This window comes from Salmo salar, chromosome ssa25 (assembly GCF_905237065.1).
Source record: "Salmo salar chromosome ssa25, Ssal_v3.1, whole genome shotgun sequence".
Classification (NCBI taxonomy): domain Eukaryota; kingdom Metazoa; phylum Chordata; class Actinopteri; order Salmoniformes; family Salmonidae; genus Salmo; species Salmo salar.
This window is the reverse complement of record NC_059466.1, coordinates 13871488-13895075: the sequence shown is the minus strand read 5'-3', so window position 1 is coordinate 13895075 and position 23588 is coordinate 13871488. Positions and strand designations below refer to the sequence as shown.

Genomic DNA, 23588 nt, shown 5'->3' with positions numbered 1-23588 from the left:
GGCTGTCTGGTTTCACTACCTGGTTAAAGAGATTGCGCCTGAATGTGAGTCTACGCACTGTGTCATTCACAGAGAAATGCTGTCTAGCCGAAAAATGTCACCTGAATTGAACGTTGTATTGAATGATGTTATTAAAGTTAACAATCACATCAAAGCACACGCCCTTAACTCACGTCTGTTTGGGCAGTTTTGTGAGGAAATGGACGCAGAGCACAAACGCCTTCTCTTATACACAGAAGTCAGATGGCTATCCAGGGGGAGATCGCTTGCCAGAGGGTTGGAGTTACGAGAGCCGCTGCAGAGATTTCGTTAAAAGAAAAAGTCACCACTGGCAGCACATTTAAATGACGAGGAATGGCTCGCAAAACTCGCTTACCTGTGCGACATATTCAACCTGCTCAATGAACTCAATCTGTCACTTCAGGGGAGAAGGACAACTATCTTTAAGTTGGCAGATAAAGTTGCTGCAGTCAAAGCTAAACTGGAACTGTGGGGACGGCGAGTGGGCAGGAGCATATTTGACATGTACCTAACATTAGCATGGATTTTGGGAGAGACTGAGACTGGGCCGTTTCTCCCAGCTGGTGCACGATCCCCTAGCTTCGCTGTCAACGGAGTTTGAGCATTACTTCCCAACCGCCAAAGACCCACGAAGTGCAAAGGAATGGATCCGCGACCCATTTGTGAATGTCCCAAGTGAATCGTCCATGTCCGTGCAGGAAGAAGATCCATCCTTGAGGTTGCAAATGACGGTGGCCTTAAAAGTATGTTTGAGATAACTTCATCTCTGCCGACCTTCTGGATTAAAATCAAGGCTGAATATCCTGAGATAGCCACAAAAGCACTGAAAACGTTGCTTCCACTTCCATCTCTGCGAAGCAGGGTTTTCCGCAATGACGGCAACAAAAACAAAATTACGGAGTAGACTGGACATAAGGAACATGTCACTGTCGCCCATCACCCCTAGATGGGACCATCTTGTTGCCGGGAGACAAGCTCAGGGCTCCCACTGATTCAGCGACATGGTGAGTTGTCATGTTTTTATTATATATATGGTCATTAGAGAGACCTACTTAAACTAAAATGTTATGAAAAGCGGCTATACTAAACTTATAGGCCTCTATGAGACCGGTCTGTGGTGCAAAAAAGGTTGGGGACCGCTGCCTTAGACTGATGCGCCTCTCGGGAGCCCAAAAGCTGTGTAAGAGCTGTTTGAAAAGACCACCTGAAATTTCAGCATGTTTTGGTGGGATGGAGTTTTCGCCTTCCATTCTGACATCACCATACGATAAATTAGTTAATAGACCAATAAGAAAAAGAGTTCCAGACCTCTCTGCCAATAACAACACATTTTCAGCTTTCCCCTCCCACTCAGACCCCTCCCAGACACTTATAGCAAAATTCTGGCTTGAGAAATAACTCTTTGCTTCAGAAGCTATTTTGTTTCTTTTTGACCATTTTAATTGAAAACAATCACAGTAAGGTACTTAATTGTTACCCAGAAATGATTTGATATTGATATAAAAACGTCTGCATTGGACCTTTAATGTGAACGATGTTGAAATTCATGTGAAAGAAGGCAATTGAGACTGACCAATTCAATGATTTTATTGCCCCTGGATCAGCAATAAATTTGAACGAATTGTTGAGTAACCAGTCTCTTGTACAATTCTCTTGTACAAAGCAAGGAAGTCTAATCTAAAAAAAAAAATGTGCATTGCAAAATATGATATAAATGTCCAAAACAAACATGATTAATACCAATTAAGAGGATATATATTGTATATATATATATATTATAAAGAAAGTATTTCCAAGATAATTTTTACTAGGCTGCACACCAGGTGCTAGAAAAAGGTAAATTTAAAAATGTTGATATGTTGAAAGAAAAAGCCAAGACAAAATTATGACTGTGTCTTAGATATCTACAATACTCTCTCCATGGAGTTAAACTAATTGATAGATGACTGAACAAGGTAAATTTAACAAACCAAAATATATTACCCCGAAGATATTAGGCAAATATTTTGTGTGAGCCCCGTTGAACATATCAAAATTCTATTTTATAGATCAATGAAACGTGAGTAATGTGGGTCAATTCCATGTGAAATACAGAGCTAATGTCTTCAATTATCAAACTTGAAAGACCAATGAGGTAGGCCTCCTGCGCCATTTCTAAGCATAACGTTCCATGTTTCTCTCTGTCATTCTAGTCGTCTTTGCCTCTAACCCTAAGCACTTTCCGAACCATCTTCTTCCACTCTCACACAATATAAATATATACACAATTTCTACCATTCACATCTTCTTTCGTGTCTACTGCACTTGTACTTTTGTCCTTCAGTCTCAGACTTTTCCCAATTCCAACTGTCTCTTTGCCCTCATAGGTTGCCTTACCATCGACTGCTTGAAGTTTCTTCAGTTTTCTCTGGCATACATGATGCCTTTTTCTACCTGCCATGGTGGTGGAAATGCTCTCTTTCAAAGAGAGCTCCTGGAAAAAGCTTTCCTATGTTGTTGTTTGGGTGACTTCAGGGAATTGTCCTGCCGAGGCCATGGTGGCTTAGTTAGTCCTCTTGTACTTTAAAGGCTTTCTGTGGGGAGTGGGCTTGTGGAGGCCACACAACAGGTATCTTATTACTATTTTGTTTGTTCTCGTCATTTGATTTCATAAATTATTTTTCAGTTGAGCCTATGCTGCTCTGGGAATTCCTCCAATCGAGTTGCTCTGAGGTGATGAGTCAGTGGTAAGTGTCTGTCCATATCCATTATCGTAGTTCCCTTTGGACTTGAAGAGTTGTTTGTAGTGTGGTAAACAGCACAGATGTCCACGGAGAGAGACATAGTTGCCAAGGCTGGAGGAGACAGAACAAATTATTATTCAGAACAGTGAAGCTGATTCCACAATCATGTCAAACTTTTTATTGCTTAATTTGCAAACATAGCACAATATAATTGGTGTCTTATGTGCAGACACAAACTGTAGGAGCAAAACCATTCAAGCACTGCTTACCAGTTCACAGCCAAAATCCACTTACTTTGAATTCACCTTGGTTGGGTGATATGTGCTTTACCTTAATTTATTTTGGCAGTGCTCGCAGCAGAAACAGGATTTATGGAATTGTTTTCTGTCCGCTATTAGAGCCTCCATCAGATAGACCCTCCTCTGACACACAGTGCAAAGCTCCGACTTGGGAATTCGAGTCTGCCAGAGAAAGTTAGCATTCTAGTATTTTTATACAACATACACAATGACTCAATAATATTAAGAAACGTTATCAAGGTATAATTGTCATGATCATGCGTAGTATACGCTGAGTGTACAAAACATTAGGAACACCTGCTCTTTCCGTAACTAGACTGACCAGGTGAATCCAGGTGGAAGCTATGATCGCTTATTGATGTAACCTGTTAAATCCACATCAATCAGTGTAGATGAAGGGGAGGAGACAGGTTAAAGAAGGATTTTTAAGATTTGAGACAATTGAGACATGGATTGTGTATGTGTGCCATTCAGAGGTTGAATGGGCAAGACAAAATATTGAAGTACCTTTGAACAGGGTATGGTAGTAGGTGCCAGGCGCATCGGTTTGTGTGTGTCAAGAACTGCAACGCTACTGGGTTTTTCATGCTCAACAGTTTCCCATGTGTATCAAGAATGGTCCATCACACAAAGGACATCCAGCCAACTTGACACAACTGTAGGAAGCATTGGAGTCAACATGGGCCAGCATCCCTGTGGAACACTTTCGACACATTGTTGAGTCCATGCCGTGACAAATTTAGGCTGTTCTGAGGGCAAAAGGGGGGGATGCAACTCATTATTCCTAATGTTTTGTACACTCAGTGTATATACTCTGTATATGTATACCAGCCTGGTCTCATAGACTAGATGTAACATAGTCAACGTAAATCCAGAACACTCAAATAAGTATGATATGTTACGATATGTTAAGACCGATGGTTACTAAAAGCAAAAAATGAAAGTAGGGTGGTTGGTCGGGTGGATGGGTAAGTCTAACATCAAGTTCAAATCTCATCACGAACAACTTTAGCATTTTAGCTAATTAGCTATTTTTCAACTACTTACTACTTTTTAGCTTCTTTGCAACTACTTAGCATGTTAGCTAACCCTTCCCCTAACCCTAACCTTAACCCTTTTAGATGACCCTTGCCCTAACCCTAATCTTAACCCTTTAATCTAACTCCTAAACCTAACCATAACCCCTAACCTTAACCCTTAGCCTTGCTAACGTTAGCCAGCTAGCTAGTTTTGCAAATTCGTAACATATAGTACCTTTTTTAACATTTGTAACATATTATACATTTTGCACATTCGTAACATATAATACAAAATGTAATTCGTAATATATGATATGAAATCGGAGATGGACATCCACAAATTAATACATATTGTGTCCTCGGATTTACATACAGAATAATACAAAATGCTCTGAGACTAGGTTGTGTATATACATCATCAAACAAGTGCAATCACATTAGAGGTGAAATCAAAAAACAATTTTCAGAAATCTCAAACATTCTTTACTGATGGCAAACAGTATTGACCCAAACTTGTACTTTGTGTTGATTTTTATGGTCAAACATGAATGCTTGCATTTAAATAGGATGTGTGAGATTCTATTCCATAATGTCCCTCATGTCATCATCATATCATGCTTAGCTCTTGCTCTTTTGCCATGACTCATTCATTGAAGCATTAGTTCTTTGTCCGTTCACAATAATCTCTCTCCATTTAAAATCAGACACATGTAAAAATGTTAGGTCTCATTGAATATCGGAGAGGGCATTTTTACATGCCATTATATCCTGTTAGTTTCAAGTCCCATCATGCAGGCAGTACAACTGTCTTTACCAGTAACAACGGTCTTTGTTTGATGTGACACAACATGTGATGTTCTCTCCTCCGAAACACTGTAGCCGAGACTCTTGAAAACACTCTCACTCTCCGTCCATGTTTTGTGGAAATTCCTCAGCAACTCTTCAGTGGAAGCCTCTTCCGGGGATTCAGACGGCGTCACCTCAGACCCCCTTTTTTTTTTTACCACGTCAGCATAAGAGAAGGGGGCATGGTGGGTTATTATGCTCTCTGAGTGCTGGGAAACTGTTGTGCTGCTCAGTGATCCAATTGTCTTGTTGCCGAATTCATCTAAGCTTGAGAAATGCTCTGTGACTGACTTTTCAGAGAAGCCTGTTGGGTCTGCTGACATGATTTGCACTTCCTTCTTGGAAGGCAGGGGCGAGATCTGCCCGAAGCCCCTCAGTGTCTCTTGGGTGTTATCCTGCTTTGAACTATCTCTTGTGTTTTCACTCAGGTTTGACTCCAGCTCCTCCTGTTTATTTTTCTCCCCTTTGAAAGAGGGACTTTGCTCAACCATTTCAAAAACATTTTTAATAGCCTTGATGTCAAAAGTTGGCATCTCCTCTTCTTGAGTAACTGTATTTTCTACGTCAGTCTCTGTATATTCCATCTCACTCCCACATCTTTCTCTCATTAAGATAGGCTTTCTGACATAAACTTTATCTTCCGGTGATTCAAATTTATTGACTAATCCTGACAAGTCCACCTTTGGAAGGTCCTCCTTCTCGTTCTCTTGGTTTTCTGGTTTGAGCTCCTCCATGTCTGGACCCAAGCGCTCGGGGATATCAATGGGATCCCTTCGAACATACGTCTTATTTACTTTAGCTTTATGAGCCTCTTCAAAAAACTCTCTCTTGTCTCTCACTGATGTAGTTGCTGCTAATGAGTTTGACATTTTTGAAGCTTCCATCAATTCTTTATCAGTTGACTTTGCAGATCCCACTATTTCAGCATTGTTCTCTGTGACCTTCTCAGATGTGCTTTGTGTGTCATCCTTACTCTCTTGGTTTGTTGTTTTGGGCTCCTCCCTGTCTGGGCCCAAGTACTCTGGGATGTCGATGGGATCTTTTCGCACATTGGTGTTATTTACCTCAGCTTTTTGAGCATCTTCAAAAAACTCCCTCTTGTTTCTCACTGACATAGTCACCATTGACGAGTCTGACATTTCAGAAGCTTCCATGACTTCTTTATCCGTTTGATGGAATGACTCTTTATCTGTGACCTTTACATCAGCCTTTTGAGCGTCTTGAGTGACAATTGTTGTGTCTGACACTTCTGAAGTTCCCTCAGCTTGTGCCTCAATTTTGATCTGCCGATGGAATGATGCAGGGGATTCCACAATCTCAGATTTCTTTTCTGTGACTTGCATAGGAAGTGAAACTGGAGGCGGCGTCACCCCACGGGAAAGCTTGGCTGTAGTATCTTTTAGCCGCGCCAAGTTCTCTGCCCTAGAGAAGGTGGGAGAGGGTGTGGCCCTATTGAGGCGTGTTGTAGGAGTTTCCGATTTGCGAGGGGGAGGTGTTGGGGGAGTGGCTGGTCTGTGCGTTAGGATAGGTGATGGGGTTATTCTCTGAGGAGAGTCAGTTCTCCGGGTAGATTCAATGGTAATAAAGGTTGGTGAGGGTGAGCGCATCCTTAGTAAGGGTGAGGGTGAACGCATAGATTTTACACTCAACTCTTGCATTTTGCTTTCATGTGAGGTTGCTTTGCTTTCCACAACTTTCTTTTGACTTTCAACTTTCAAAGAGCCAATACTTATTTTATGTATTCTTTGAGTTGCACCACCAACAATGATCTTTTCAGAAGTAGGTTCACACTCATGCTTCTCCAGATTAGTGTGGATCCCCTCTAAACACATCAACTTTGCCTTTGCTATTTTTTTCACATATGAAACAATTTCTGTAAGCTTTTGTATATTATGCTCAACTGCAGTTCCCTCCAAATAAAGATTTTCCTCAGGACCAATGAGCCACTCTGGAATAGTATTGAGCAGTGTCTTCACAGATTTAGAATCTATTTTTCCTGAAGCTCCCTCTAACTCTGTTATATGTGAGATTAACTTCTGGACATGTTCTTGTCTTTGAGAATCCTCAGTGCTCTCTGTTGAGGGCTTCGCAGGTTCCTTTTGTGCTGACATGTTTCTCATTTTTCCACTTTCCACTTTGACTGGAACATTTCTGTACTCTTCCTTTGGTTTCTCTTGAATCTGTTGGCTTCCTGTCAACTCCTTCTTCTTTTGAGATGGCTTAACCTGCTTTTCTACTTTAACTGTTCCCTGTTGCTGGACACTTTGATGAACTTTTCTTTCAACTTTGCTTTCAGTGATAACTTCTTTATGTACCTGGATCTGCTCCTCTTGATGGGCTATTTGCATCTCCTGACTTTGAGTGGAACTTTCAGAAAGAGATTTAGTTGATTCTGTGGTGGCAGCTGCATCTTTAGTTTTTGACTTCTTCTTCTTCTTCTTTCTTGCAGAAGTAGGTGTTGCTGGTTGGTTGTCTTTAATAGCAGGAGCTTTTTGACTGTCCTCCTTGACCTTGACGTCAGTCTGGGCATGTGTTTGCTCACTAGGAACCTTCAACTTTGTGACTTCCTTTACTTCCACCTTCACATCCTTCACCTGTGAAATGTTTTCCGTCTTAGTTTCATCTGGCTGTTTTGTTTCTTTTACTTCTACTTGCTTTTCTGGCCCTTTGGCCTTCTTCTTTTTGCCTGATTTGACATTAGTTTCTGGGGTTAACTTTTCTACTTTGATAGGTTGATTAGCAATCTTCTCAGGTGCTTGTGATACAGAGTTGTCATTTTTATTTTTGTCTTCTGAGGGTGATTTCGCTGCTTTGACATTTGTTTCTTGGGTTCCCTTTACTGTTTCGGTAGGCTGGTCAGAAACCTTCTCGGGAAGTTGGGATGCAGAATTATCCTTGCTCTTTTTCTCCTCAGATTTATGGGAACCTTTATTTTTTACTTCCTTCTGGACGTCTGTTTTTGTATCTTGAGAGTAAACTTTGAAATTTTGAACATCTGCTTTTGTATTTTTAACCTTTCTAGCATCACTGGATGAGATCTGGACTTGAGAGCTACTTACAGCAGAGTGTGACTGCTTGGTGGATGCTGAAGTTACCTGTTGTTTAGTTGCAGTAACTGTCTGCTGCTTTGTGGAGGAAATAGATGTGGTCTGGTGCTGAACTGAGACGATTTTGGATGTCTGATCAGAGACAATATGCTGTTTAGTTGCAGAAATAACAGCAGATTCAGGGAGATTTTTCCCATATGCAGCAGAGATCAAAGTTGTGCTTGAAGGAGTATCTGCGATTTGCGCCTGCTTGGATAAATCAGATGATAGTGTGTCTGACTTAACATTGGTCACAGTCTTTTCAGCCCCCTCTTGAGTGAAACCAAATGCCATGCTCTTTTTTGATTGCTTCATACCTGCCTCCTCAGAGGAAAGCATTTCAAGGGCAGCAGTGACTGACTCATGCATGAAAATGGGACTCGGTGTAGCAGGTGGTGTACTATCCACTTTCTGTTTTCTGTACATTTCCTCTGCCTGTATTAATGGAGTTTTGAATTTAGTGGATCTCATGAAGGGAGGAGGAGAAGGTGGAGGAGTAAATCTTATAGGGGCGACGTAAACTTTCTTTAATGGTCGTGGTGATTCTGGGGGTTTTGGGATTTCAGACAAAACAGTTAATTCATTTTGAGTTTTGCTGATTTCCAACACAGATTTATTGGCTGTGGTTGTATGTTTCTTCGAGGTTGCCTGTTGAATTTTCTGAATCTGACTGTTTGGCTCAAGTTTCGAGACTTGATGCAATGCAGGACCTTTCACCTTTTTGACCGTCATTTTTGTGGCTTTTGCTGGTGATGGATGAGGTGTCTGGTAGGGCATAGAGTCCAGTTCATGCTGTGAGGGAGGGGGTGGAAGGAAATCCTGTGGTGGCGGAGGGAAATGATCAGGCTCAGAGTCAACAGGTGGTGGGGGAGGAGGAGTTGGGGGAGGAGGAAGGTCCAAGTCCAGCCTATTGATAGAGGATGCTGGGGTTAGGGATGATTGATCGTCACACGGTGGAGGTGGGGGAGGGAGAGAAAGTTCAGACTCAGACAATGTCCGTTTTGGGGTATGAACATTTGTTTTCACTTTGGTTTTATCTAGTCTGATCATACCCTTTCGACTTGAATTGAGGTTACGGAACTTAGTCTCCAAAGAAATAATACCATGGTTTTGCGTGATGGTCGTGTGTTGCATTACTGTCTTTGATTGTTGACTAGTCTGTGATTCAGATGCATTGGTTGCGGTTTGAGTTGAGAGGGATTGATTCTCTTGTGTTGAGCTCTCAGTTTTGGCCGAATTAGCTGTCTTTATTTTTTGTATGTTTCTCTGTGCTTCAATGCTTTGAGACTTATTTTTAAGTGTCTCACTCTCAGTTTTGATTGCAACAGAACATTCAGGGCTACCTTGCTGTGAACGTGATAGAGGGCTTCCATGCTGTGAGCGCAATGGAGATCTCACAGGGACTTTGACCTTTCTAGCTCCCACTCTGATTTTAGGAGCTGCACGCTGAGCTGATTCCAGCAAGGATTTGATTGTGCCTTTAACATCACCCTTTATCACCTCCTCTTTCTCTGGTTGAGTTTGTTCCTCCCCCATCTCATGCACCTCATGTGTCTCGTAGAGTGACTTAATGGACATTTTCACATCACCCTCGAAGCTGGGCCTCCGTGTCATTCTTGGAGAAGCTGGTGGTTCCAATAAGAGCTCAATAGTGCCTCTCACATTTCCCTGAACATCTATTTCCTGTTGACATGTCCTTCTGTCATTAGAAGCATCTCGTAAACACTGCTTTGCTGTATGAATGTTACCCTTTACAATCTCTTCCTTCTCGATCGCCCTGACTGTTTGCTTTGCCTGCTCCAGGGATTTTAAGGTACCTTTGATGTCTCCCGGAACTAAATCTTCGATGACAACTTCAACTTTGGAGGTTGCAGATTTCTCTAGGGACTTCAGTGCCCCTTTGATGTTGCCGTGGACAATCTCTGTCTTTTCCACCTCTTTGGGCCGTCTTTGGGCACACTCAAGGTGCCTTCTGGTTTCGTGTATGTTACCTCTCACCACCTCCTCTTTCTCTACAACCACTGTCTGATTTACAGACTGAGACAGTGAGTTCATAGCTGCTTTCAAATCACCCCTCACAATTTCCTCTTTTTGTAAGCCATCCAGTGAGAGTGTGGGTTCGCTCATGAAAACCTTGACTGATTTGCGGACATCTCCACACACTATGTCTTCTTCAACTACTGTACGCTCAATTTGTGCTCGATTACTGCCAAGAATGAGTTTTGTCCCCTTTATATCTCCTCCAATAATCTCCTCTTTTTCTATCTTTTCAGGTGGGGTCTCATCTGGTTCTACCTGGAGTTGTTTGAGATAGTCAAGCGCCCCAGATTCAATGCATGTGGAGTAAAAGTTTACGTTTCCCTTTTCTGTCTCATCCACCTTTATCCTCATCTGCTCTTGGTTCTCTGGGTTGGATAGTCTTTGGAGAGCATTCCTTATATTGCCTTTGATTATATCCTCTTTTTCAACACTGATGTCCTCTTGTTTATTTAGAAGAGAATAAATAGTCATTTGTACATCTCCCTTCTCATCCTCTTGAAGGAGTATACCACGTTTAGCAGATCCTCCCTCCTTGAGAAGATTGTTTACAGCTTCCTGGATGTCACCTCTTAATATTTCCTCCTTTTCCACATTGATGCCCCTCTCTTGGTTGAACAATTGATGCACTGTTGTACTGATATTACCCTTCTCCTCTGACTCTACCACTACTCCCCTCTCAATTGTTTCCCGACGGTTCAAAAGATTCATCATAATGTTGTTCAGATCACCGCTGATGATTTCCTCTCTTTGGATCTCTGGAGAATCTGTATTCATTAGCTGGTATTTTGCCATTCTAACATCCCCAATTTCATCTGCTTCAATGAGTATTCCTTTTGAATTAACAATTTTCTGGCTATATAGTTCCTCAAGGGTTCCCTTGATACTTTTACCCAGGATTTCTGACTTCTCAACACTGTTCTCATTAAAGTCATGGAACGGAGTTGTTTCAAACAGCCATGTTGTTGTCTTTACATCGGCTTTGGGGATCTCCTCTTGAACAACTACTGTATTATCCTCATCTACCTCCTTTATATGGTCAAGGGGATTCTGTTCAAAGAGCCACACTGATTGTCTAACATCTCCCTTTAGGACCTCCTCTTTCATGACGGTTTCTATTAAATTCTCTTCGCTCTGGCTACGTATTTTATCCATTGTTTGAGTTTCAAACATCCATTTTGCTGTCCTGACATCACCTTTTTGGATTTCACTCACATTAACTGTTCGCACAGACTTCTGTGACAGCTCATCAGATTCAAAACGCTGTTTATTCATTCTAACATCTCCTCCTTGAATATCTTCAACAGTTTTAACTGAAATTTTTATGTCCTCTGCAATCTTATCAAGAGGTTGTGTTTCAAATCTCCACTTGGCTGAAGTAACATCTCCTTTCTGAACATCCTCCTGTGTGACAGATTTGATTATATAGACTTCATCTGTATCCCTGATAGAATCAAGAGGCTTTGTTTCAAACAACCACCGGGACCCGATCACATCACCCTTCAATCTCTCCTCGCTTGTGACAGTGGTGACCTCATGATAATGACCCTGTTTGTCTTGAATGGCATAAAGAGGCTGAGTTTCAAACATCATGGTGTAGTTCCTTACATCTCCTTTCTCTTCCTCTTCACGGGTGATTTTCTGCAACTTTGTGATATCGGTCTCTGTCTCCGAGGACACCTCCTGGATTTTGTCCAAGGAGTAGGTCTCAAAAATGAAACGGCCTTTGTCCACATTACCTCCTTGTACATCCATCACAGTGCGGGTCTCCAGAGCCTCTTCTTGGGTTTCATGTATGGCATCTATCGACTGGTTCTCAAAGAGCCATTTGCAGTTCACCACATTTCCTTTCTGGATGTCCTCTGATTGTGTAGTTTTGAGCATTTGCATAACCTCCTCAGATGTTGAGGTCATGATATCAGAGGACTGGTTCTCAAAGATATACTTCATTCTATTCACATCTCCTGACTGAATGTCTATATCAGTAACCCTCTTAAAGCTTTCATCCTCCCCTGTGATATTCTCAAGTTTTTCTGTCTCAAATAGAAAACGAGCCATTCGTACATTTTTGCCCTGGACATCTTCTTGATTTACTGTGCATGTTTGTAGAACAGTTTCGGTTTCATCTCGGATAGTGTCAAGTGCCTTTGTCTCAAACAACCATGTGCAGGTTTTTACATCTCCTTTGTGTACCTCTTCACTCTCATTTTCACTCTTCAACTCATCCTTCTCGTATGGGACATTCATTAGTTTAGTCTCGAATAACCACTTACCGGTTTTAACATCACCTTTTACAATCTCAACACTTTCCTTAGTTGTAGTTTCCTCATCTTCAATATTGCTGAAGTATTTAATTGCATCAAGAGGCTGTGTTTCAAACAGCCACTTGGCAGTTTTAACATCACCAGACGCAACTTCTTTGGATATTCCTTTAATAATTTGGTAATTAGTGATACTTTCATCAAACTGGTCAATGGGGCGTGTTTCAAACATCCATTTGCAGCTTGTTACGTCTCCCTTGACAACCTCTTCCCGATGCACTGTTTTCACTTCATGGTAATGGCCAGAGCTGTCTTGCATGGCGTACATTGGTGTAGACTCAAACAGATGTTTGTTAGATTTCACAGAGCCACATGTTACACCCTCCACGAGTATCTTTTGAGATTCATCCCATCTGGTTAAGTCTGTGGTTTCAAACATTTGCTTGTAGTTTGAGACATCCACTTTATCGATTTCCTCCAGGTTAATGGTTCGAACGACTTCCTTCTTTTCCTCTTTAATGTGCTCCAGGGGTTGACTTTCGAAAACCCACTTCTGGTGTCTCACATCCCCCTTCTCTTCATCAAGTCTCACCATTTTTTGTAGTTTCCCAACCTCAGCAAGGTCTTTTAAATTGTCAGCTGGAGCAGTTTCAAAGTAATGTTTAGCTGATCTGACATTGCCTCTGACAATTTCCGTCTTTGAAAAGGCTCTAGCATTTGAATCATCTTTCAAGGTGTCCATTGGCTGAGTCTCAAATACCATGCAATTCTTACGGACATCTGCATTGTAGCTTGTACCTTCCTCTTCAGTCAGATTTTCAAAGTTCACAGTACGAATAATCTCCTTCTTCTCATCTCTTATGTTCTCTAGTCGTTCATTCTCAAACATCCATTTCTGGTGCCTTACATCACCCTTCTCTTCTTCAGCTGCCACTACCTTTTTGAGCCTCCCTACCTCATTGATATCCTTCAAAGCTGCCTTGGGACTAGTCTCAAAGAAGTGTCTTGCAGATCTAACATTACCGCCAATAACTTCTTCGATAGTCGGGGGTCTAGCATTTGAATCATCTTTCAGAGAATCCATTGGCTGAGTTTCAAACACTAAGCAATGTTTTCGGACATCAGCTCCGATTATGTCTTTCTTTTGCAGCACTGAGCTTTCCCATTCATCTTTGTTAATGGAGTCTAAGGTCTTTGTCTCAAACAACCATCTACCCCTGTAAACATCTCCTTTGTAGTTGTCTTCCATGGACAGGCTACACACAAGTTTCACTGGGGCAGGGAGTCTATTAGTCATGTCCAGGGCTTGAGTATCAAAAAGCCAGGTTGATGTTCTAGTTTCCCCCTTCTCAGTCTCCACTTTGCGTATAGATGTTATCTCCAACATCTGGCCTGACTGTCCCATGAGGACGCATATAAACTGAGTCTCAAATGTGCTTGTGATCGTCTTAACTTCTCCCTTTATATCCTCAAGCGCTGACCTCAGACTCAGGAGGTGACTGTCATCGATGGTCTCAGTATGACCTAAAGTTTCCATGTACTGAGATTCAAGCATGTATATGGTAGAGCTGCCATCTTCCTGGGTAAATACTATCTCTTTGGTTAGCTCTTCATCGCCATGCATTTTGTTCAGGGTCTCCATAGGCTGGTTTTCAAACAACCAGGCTGCAGCACGGACATCTCCTTTGTCCAACTTATTGAATCTGTTTCTATATTTAGTTGAAGCTATGATGTCTGATCCCAATGTGTCCATGGGCTTGGTCTCAAACATCCATGCTTTGCTTCTTACATCACTCCCAACAATCATCTCCTGTTCCATGTTTTGGTCATCCCCCTCATTTGAGGCGTCGTCTTTGATGGCATCCAGAGGTTTGTTCTCAAACATCCAGCGCATTGATTGCACCTCCCCTCTGAGGATCTCATCCCATTCCAGGTATTCTTCCTCTGGGCTAATGCAGTCGTTGGGGCTGCTACCGTTATCCTCATATATATACCTCGTCTCCCCTGTGAACTCCTCCCGACTCCCTTGTCGGGTGTTCTCATACTCAGCTGCATCACTATACATCTCTATGTTTTTACGAACCTCAGGATGGATATGCTTGTAAAGGCGCTTCAACTCGTACTGGTTTCTCTGCCTGGAGTATTCCTGTCTACTGAGTGGACGTTTAGAGGGGTAAGCTGATTCCGGAGGCTCAGGTGAGTAGTAGCACTCTACTGGCATGTCTGGACTTTCTGATGGGACCTGCAGTAAGTCTGGGGATGGAGGTGGGAAGTACTCTAAATCTTCTGGAGGTGGCGGAGGGAAATATTCTGTATTCTCATAGTCAACAGCAGCAGCAGATGTGTCCTCTATTGCTTCAGTAGCAGAATCTTCCCATATCTCACTTGATGAAACATTATGTATCTCACTTGATGAGAAATGCTGTATATTACTTGATGATAAATTGTGTATCTCACTTGTTGAGACTTGCTTTTGTGATACATTTGAGGCCCACTGAGACCTATTGATGTCAGCTCGGCCAATCTTTTTGGGAAGAAAATAATGATTGGGGTCATTAGAGGTCCCTGACATGTTTTCAGAAACAAAACCAAATGCAAACAGGACATGTAGAGCATGCCAGCTCTTTGTTTATCACTAATTGTCAATATCCAGTCTCATTGTTATTAACTGAGGGATTGGTGCCTGACATGGTTTAATAGAAGAATCTTGCATGGAGGTAAGAAAAAACGTCATACAGTGTTATTAAACGAGCTGTATTTACACATTAGCTACGCTGCAACAAATTACAATTCAAATAAAGTAAATAACTTGTTCAGCAATGGTGATAAAAAGAAGAATGGTTTGTGTGTAACCTAAGCCAAAATTATGCAGTTTCTGTCCATTTAAGTAAAATGGGTTTAAGACAAGCATGTCCAATTACCTTCATTGGCTTGCTTGGGGCAGCTTCCTCAATGGTTCTCTCAAAATGATCTCTCAATTCCTTGGTTGTAAGTCTAGGACCTTCCTCCTCTAACAATGTAAAGAGGACAAGGCAATATACAGTGCATTCAGAAAGTATTTTGACCCCTAGACTTTTTCCCACATTTTGTTACGTCACAGCCTTATTCTAAAATGGATTACATTGTTTTTTCCTTCATAAATCTACACACAATACCCAATAATGACAAAGCAAAAACAGGTTTTTAGACATTTTTGCAAATGTATTAAAAATAAAAAACAGATATCACATTTACATAAGTATTCAGACCCTTTACTCAGTACGTTGCTGAAGCATCTATGGCAGCGATTACAGCCTCGAGTCTTCTTGGGTGTGACACTACAAACTTGGCACACTTGTATTTGGGGAGTTTCTCCCATTCTTCTTTGCAGATCCTCTCAAGCTCTGTGAGGTTGGATGGGAAGTGTCGCTGCACAGCTATTTTCAGGTCTTTCCAGAGATGTTAGATTGGGTTCAAGTCCGCGCTCTGGCTGAGCCACTCAAGGACATTCAGAGACTTGTCCCGAAGCCACTCATGCGCTGTCTTGGCTGTTTGCTTAGGGTCATTGTCCTGTTGGAAGGTGAACCTTCGCCCCAGTCTGAGGTCCTGAGTACTTTGGAGCAGGTTTTCCTCTGTACTTGGCTCTGTTCATCTTTCCCTCGACCCTGACTTGTCTCACAGTCCCTGCCACTGAAAAACATCCCCACAGCATGATGCTGGCACCACCATGCTTCACCGTTGGGATGGTGCCAGGTTTCCTCCAGACATGACTCTGGGCATTCAGGCCAAAGAGTTTAATCTTGGTTTCATCAGACCAGGGAATCTTGTTTCTCATGGTCTGAGAATCTTTTAGGTGCCTTTTGGCAAACTCCAAGTGGGCCGTCATGTGCCTTTTAATGAGGAGTGCCTTCCGTCTGGCCACTCTACAATAAAGGCCTGATTGGTGCAGTGCTGCAGAGATGGTTGTCCTTCTGGAAGTTTCTCCCATCTCCACAGAGGAATTCTGGAGCTCTGTCAGAGTGACCATTTGGTTCTTGGTCACCTCCCTGACTAAGGCCCTTCTCCCATTATTGCTCAGTTTGGCCGAGCTCTAGGAAGAGTCTTGGTGGTTACAAACTTCTTCCATTTAAGAATGATGGAGGCCACTGCGTTCTTGGGGACCTTCAATGCTGCAGACAGTTTTTAGTACCCTTTCCCCAATCTGTGCCTCGACACCATCCTGTCTCGGAGCTCTACAGACAATTCCTTCAACCTCATGGCTTGGTTTTTGCTCTGACATGCACTGTCAACTATGGGCCTTATATAGACAGGTGTGTGCCTTTCCAAATCATGTCCAATCAATTGAATTTACCACAGGTGGACTCTAATCAAGTTGTAGAAACATCTCAAGGATGATCAATGGAAACAGAATGCACCTGAGCTCAATTTCGAATCTCATAGCAAAGGGTCTGAATACTTATGTAAATAAGGTATTTCTGTTTTTTGTTTTTAATACATTTGCAATCATTTCTAAAAACCTGTTATGACTTTGTGTTTGTGGGGTGTCGTGTGTAGATTGATGAATAAGGCTGTAACGTAACAAAATGTGGACAAACGGAATACTGAATACTTTCCGAATGCAAGATTCATCCATCAACTTCATATGATTTCATTTAAAATAATTTGAACAGTGTAACTGATCTTAATGATGCGCACACTGTAAAACATAATGAGCATAAACTGTAGTACCATCCTACCTGCTTCATCGTTATGGTTGTTTTCATAACTGGAGGCCAAGTTTTCTTCATGTGTGACCTGTATCAGAATGGCAGTCTATTAGGACAATTTCCACCTATTAACAAAACTTATGGGGACATGTAAAGTGAATCTGTGTTATGTAATGGCCATTAACTGAAACAATGATCAAGCTGTTTAGAGTTAATCCACTCTCTACTAGGTCTATCTTGTTGTCAGCGTACTGACAGTGGTCAGTAAAGAGCTTTTCTCTAATGAAAACGTTTTTACAGTTGTTAACACATATAAGGCATTAATGTCTGGGTTGTCAGCCCAGCTTCACTGTCGTGTGATGAAACAGAGGTATCCAGAAGGTCTACATGTACCTGTTCATCCTGATGGAAAATAGCCTGCTGAGAGGCTGGGATGACTTCCCTGGAACTGCTCCTTATTGTCAACTCAGAGTTCAATTCCACTTCCTGTGAGATCGAAGACATTGGCTGTCACATACACACACACACACACACACACACACACACACACACACACACACACACACATACAGCAGGGAATGGCTCCCACTCATTGACAGCCCAGCACAAGCAGCAGCAGCAGTGAGTTTAATTAATGCTCCAACAGTAGCAGATAGAGTGTGCATCACTGAGAACAATATGGGATAGAAGCTTGATAATTAGATGGCCTACTGCAGTTAAATTACACTAATCACTGACAAAGAGAGGATGACAGACGAGAAGGGACGATTCCATGGAACGTTCACCTTAATCAAACACAGTAGCTATCACCATGCATACAGGGACAAAGAATACTTCATTTGTTTCATGCACCTTTGTGTCACTTCAGCTGAGGATTCCAAGCTTTACACATAGTGGCAATTAAAGCAGTAGCAATGTATGTGGGAAATCCAGGGGTTTTGACAGACACAGGGATCTGTATTCTTCTCCATTGCCAAGTTGGCTTGCACTGTCTAGCAGTGCATCAAATGAAATCTAACATCTGTACTTTAAGCCTTTGGAGAAAAATAATGTAGCAGCAGGCACCTCCCCAGCCTTTTCAATAATTTACTATTCACCCAGATTTGTGGTCGCTCCCTGAGTGAGTGACTTACACTCGGCAGGGGACGTAATGCGGGCAGGGAGACAGTGGTGCGGATGGATAGATAGCTAGATTGTAGGCTGGAGGTCTTAATACATCTGCACGTTCCTCCATGCACCGCATGCCTGAGATTAGCCTGCAATAATTACAGTACCTGCACAGCTCTGTGGTGGAAGAGGAACTGGGTGACGTTGTGCGATGTTGCAGTTTCCTGGGTCTCGAATTGTGCCCTGATGCTGGCGAGCCCCCCGGGCACGGAGCATACCTCAGACTCCTCCATGACCTAATGAAGCAGTGAAACATCATTAGCTGCCTGCATTTCTACATGGCCTGGGATCAGACGTATGCCTAATAGGCCTATTGAGCGTGGATTTCATTGCAGACTTCTGCAAATTCATAGAAAATACTGGAGCAGCCATTACTGAGACTGCAGAGTGTTTACACACACAGATGCACACACACACACACACACACACATGCCTGCACACATGCCCATTTCAATGTAGGCCTCCTGACAGAATGTGGCATTATGTTTACACAATGGCAGAGCAATCTTTCTAGTTGGTTGCTTTTTGGGTGGTGCATCACAGCATGTTGTCCAGGCAGATAGTTGTTTTGCCCACCCTGCAGAGTGGAGTTGACAGCTTTGAGGTCTAAAACATGACTAATGGGATCCTGCAGGGGGCACAGATTGCCCATTGTGTTGCCTGTCTGTCCTTGTTTCCACTGAGCCCCATGAGAGGAGTCATGTTTCCGTTGGTCTGCAGGGCCACTGAACTCTCCCACTGGTCAGCTGTCATCACTTTCCATTAACATAGCACCACAAAGCCATCAGTGACTATCACAACAATCGCAACACTTTGACTCTTTCTTTGCATGACTGCAACTGCTTTAGAACATGCTCGGAATTACCTACTGTGAATATCAGAATTATGCAACCTCATTCAAAATGAGGAATACATTTCTTCTAGACTGCAAAATCTAACGTCGCAAGGCCGTACAGTCACACATAACATGGCAGGGTTAACAGGGTTGGCATGACGAAACACACAATTAGTCAAAAAATGATGTAGTTGGCTCATTACGATGGACACGCTGGACAAATCACTGAACATAAAAATATATATATATTTTTTTAAATCGTATCACCTACATTGTTAGAAGCTTCTATGGTTAGGTTTGTCAGTAAGTCAGGTAGTGCGACCTAAAACTGGTCATTGAAGAATACAACCATAAATGTATGACCATATCTTTATAATGTATTGTGTGTGTCTGCCTACCCCGCTGGAGAAGATGTTGTCCTGCTGCTTGGAGTCAGCTGCCTGCTGGTACATGGCCATGGGTGCGGTCAGTGAGATCTGGTGTCAGTGGCTACTGGTGTCAATGGATCCTGGTGTCAGTGGGTACTGGTGGTCAATATATCCTGGTGTCAGTGGATCCTGGTGTCAGTGGGTACTGGTGTCAGTGGGTACTGGTGGTCAATATATCCTGGTGTCAGTGGATCCTGGTGTCAGTGGGTACTGGTGGTAAATATATCCTGGTGTTAGTGGATCCTGGTGTCAGTGGGTACTGGTGTCAGTGGGTACTGGTGTCAGTGGGTACTGGTGGTCAATATATCCTGGTGTCAGTAGATCCTGGTGTCAGTAAATTGTGTCAGTGGGTCCTGTCAATGGGATCTGAGTGTTCAGAGTGAATCCTGTTCCTCTGAGTTCACAGCTTCCTCAGGAAGTCCTAACCTGGTAGTTACACCTGCGCTGCCAGCAGCTATGGGAACAACAGTCATTATTTATAACATTTACCCAACAGTCTATGCTATACACAATATTATGGTTTGACTACTTCGCTAGTAGAGCATTTAGTGCATAGTGTTGTCTGTGACCAGCGTTGCGTTGCCATGGGGGCGATAATAAGCTAGCTTATAAAAGAGGTGCATTACAGGTCCGGTGTGGCTCAGTTGGTAGAGCATGGTGTTTGCAACACCAGGGTTGTGGGTTCGATTCCCATGGGGGACCACTACGGAGAAAACATTTATGAAATGTATGCATTCACTACTGTAAGTTGCTCTGGATAAGAGTGTCTGCTAAATGACTAAAATGTAAAAAATGAGTTGCAGAATATCAATGGCCCCACAAGCCACCTGATCTTGCGAGTTTACATGAATATTTGCGTCGCAAAGTGCATGAGATCAGGTGGCTTGCAGAGTTACAATACCTCCCTCATCAGTTCAAATAGGGGACACAGATTTAAGAGAAGGAGATCTATTTTGTATCTACACAGTACATTTATAACAGGAACAGTGCAATCACATGACATGCTTTCGACTGTTAACATACATTAAATGAGTGCAAACTGGTGACAATTGTTTTAATACAGCTGAAGACCTGACAACGAATGTACAGTCCATTCTTAAAGCACAGGGATAGACAGTATATTCGCTTTGTGAGCCATTCTGCCATTTGGAATTATTTTAAAAGACGGATACACAAACATGGATGGCTGGCAACTGAGCTTTGAAAAGGCTTTCAAACTTTACATTTAATATTGACAGTAGACTATAATTTTTTTCTTCTGTGGTCAACATCGTGACATGGATAGTGGGTGAAGTCATTCTGTGTTGTAACCGTTTCTTATACAGCGACCATACACATCCAGCAGAATACAGCGACCATACACATCCAGCAGAAAGGGAATTCAGTGTTTCCCATGAGGGCGCGCAGGTGCTCTAGTGAATGAGAGAGTCCCTCTCCAACACAGGAGCATCATTCAAATCAATTACAGCCTTCCCAGTGGATGGTCAATTAAACAGTGGGAGAATAAAGATTTATGTTTGTCAGTGTGCTGTAAAACATGGTTATGGTAATGTTTCCCTGACACCCCAAACTGTTTATAACCCACACAGAGTGCACATTAGCCTTGGTGCTGAGCCAGCATGGACACCTCATGACATGTGATGGGGGCATACTTCAGCTCTGGTGGTCTGGGTTTTGGGAAGCATGAATGCACAGTTTCATGTTGCACTACAGAGGCACTAAAGATAATTTAGGGTTTGTGGAACATACAGCACCGTAAAAGCATCACTTTGGAATCACGTAAGGGACACTCATTAAGAGGAAAGTCCTAATTCATGAGAATTTCCGTTTTTTTTAATTGGCAAGCGGTATGAAGCCTAATCAGCATTAATCAAATTAAAAACAGATTCAACGTGCATTACACAAAGCTGGGTCTCTGAACAGGCGCAAATGGTTACTTTATCAAACTGAATGAAAAATGAAGAATACCGTCAGCAAAAAAGAGTCAGACTGGAGATGATATTTCACTTGCATAATATGAATTATGACAGGAAATTACAGATTGAATCACTTCAAATCAAACTGTATTTGATAGCTTTAAATGCCGAGAAGAATATTTGTTTTAATCTGAAGGATATGCCTACTGCCTTGAAGCCACAAATAGATAAGTATAACAGTGACTAGCCTATTTGTGCTCTAAACATTCTATAAACGTATTTGAGACTATAAACGTTTGATCACCCAGGAGGACAATGAAAACCTAATGATAGGCATAAATAGTCCTGCTGGGGATTGATGTTGTTGATAAGTACAGTATCATAGGATTGTGTGGACACGACAGTGTTGGGGCAAAGCTGTATCTGACCATCTATTTTAGCCTAGAGGCATGATCAGCATGCTAGTGTAAACCTATCAGCCTGTCAAGAGGGATGGGGGACGAGCATAGCCACATCCCAAAATAAGATACATTTCACCTAGTCCAAAACCATAAATCCAGGTAGCTTCAACGTACCTGGCGCCATAGGAAATGTTTTCTTATATCAGATATAGGAGAAAGTTCAATCTCTACCATTGCCTTTGGCAACTGGAGGCCATGCAGCTATAATGTTAATTAAGGATTTCATAAACTTTAAGGCCCAGAAATGTGTCAACAATCTTTGGATATCTTGTGACATGCTATGTTCAGTTGAGAGCTCACATAACAGGAAAGTGAAGTAATCTAGGCGCCAACTACCTGCAAAAATAAATCCACCCTATTTTAAACTTTGGAGTCCTGCAGAGTCGTATTTCTCAGTAAGAGCTGGAGACAAACTGTGAGGGCAAGATTTTTAAAGCTTGGAAGACCCATTTCCAGAATCCTGACACTGTCCTGTTTTGGGCTTATAGTAATATGTAAATATAATTTTTTGTGTGTCTGAGGTCATACCTTAATGTTCTTACATCCATACATCAAGTGAGTTTAATTGTATTTGCCATTCAAAACTCTCAGTAGTCTATGGCAGTAATAACCTTCTGAGGAACTGTTTTCAGACAGACGGGAGCCTTGCTTTTGGTATGCAGAGCTCAAAAGCTATATTGAACTAAGATGTGGTCTATGACATCAGCACTTCTGCTATCTGCGATTATGAGACAAGGAATGGCAGTCTACTTAGGCAATAAGGCTACAGAGACGAATCCAGTATCTTCCAGACAAAAATGCAGTTCACATTACTCAAGGTTAGTTTACTGTCCGAATCCAAAATATTTAATTACAGTACTACTGGCCCTTGGGAAGTTCTGATTTGCCTGTTACTTCGCAAGAAAGGACCTCCAAGACAATGTCTGCGCTGTGAGGAAAATAATTAGGCTTTCAAACAGCACAAGAACAAAACCTTGCCCCTCAGCTCTCCTTCTAACTACTAGTTATGTCCATGCATTAAATAACATAATCGAATACTGACACATAATGAAAACACGGGAAAGGAGAACTAAAGCACATTTTTATTTCTCCACTGCGAAAATGAATTCAACTGTTTTGCTTCCTAACATCATATTGATGCCTGAAATCAATGAATACTACATGACTCAGAAAGCCTATGATGTACAAAAGTAGCAAACGGAGCCATTTATGCATGCATCAATGAATCGTTTTTGAATGGTTTATGAACAACAACATTAGCTATGTAGAAGTCAGAGACCACCCAACCAACACAGACAAAGTTGCTCCAAGACGCTTCTCCACCTACCAGGTTTGTGAAGAATAGAAAAATACAACTCAGTCGATAGAATCCCACAGGTAGGACACTGAAACCCCTGGCCCCCAGGGCGTCTTTCCTCACCACAAGTCAAATCCCTTTTGGCGTTGGAGTCCAGCTCCAGCAGTACGTGATTACCTCTGTCCAACGAGCAGACAGTGACAGCTGATTTTATTTTAGACCCCCCCCCGCCGCCCTGTAAGATGGGCCAGAGGTGCTTTTTTTAGAGGGTGAGGCCTTGGTGCCTTCCATGTTGAGTCCGGGAAATCTACATGTGAATACTTCCTAGGCCATCCTATTTTACAGGCTACTCCACTAGTAAATCAGACCACTGCAGTTTCATCATCACAGATTCCATCATAGCTCACTGTTCACTCTGCAACTACAGCTGTCATCAGGACCTATTTATACACGCCAAAAGCATACACATTCAGTCATATATCTAATGCTTTAGGTATCTCTACCGTT

General features: G+C 42.2%; 1 protein-coding gene across 4 annotated transcripts; it reads right to left on the bottom strand.

The window, feature by feature from the left end:
* Positions 1 to 1590: 1590 nt before the first annotated feature.
* On the bottom strand, positions 1591 to 23269 carry LOC106586198 (xin actin binding repeat containing 2b). Of its 4 annotated transcripts, none has more exons than XM_014173195.2 (9): positions 23112 to 23269; positions 19378 to 19861; positions 18252 to 18380; positions 17371 to 17463; positions 17008 to 17065; positions 15214 to 15302; positions 4877 to 14816; positions 3075 to 3205; positions 1591 to 2855 (listed from the first exon to the last, which is right to left on the bottom strand). In XM_014173195.2, the coding sequence occupies exons 2-8, from the start codon at positions 19435 to 19437 to the stop codon at positions 3114 to 3116; spliced, it is 10461 nt and encodes a 3486-aa protein (XP_014028670.2). In that variant the 5' UTR covers positions 19438 to 19861; positions 23112 to 23269; the 3' UTR covers positions 1591 to 2855; positions 3075 to 3113. The 4 variants fall into 4 exon arrangements, with proteins under 4 accessions (XP_014028670.2, XP_014028671.2, XP_045563440.1 ...); XM_014173196.2 differs by having other exon boundaries at positions 23205 to 23244; XM_045707484.1 differs by lacking the exon at positions 4877 to 14816.
* Positions 23270 to 23588: the final 319 nt, after the last annotated feature.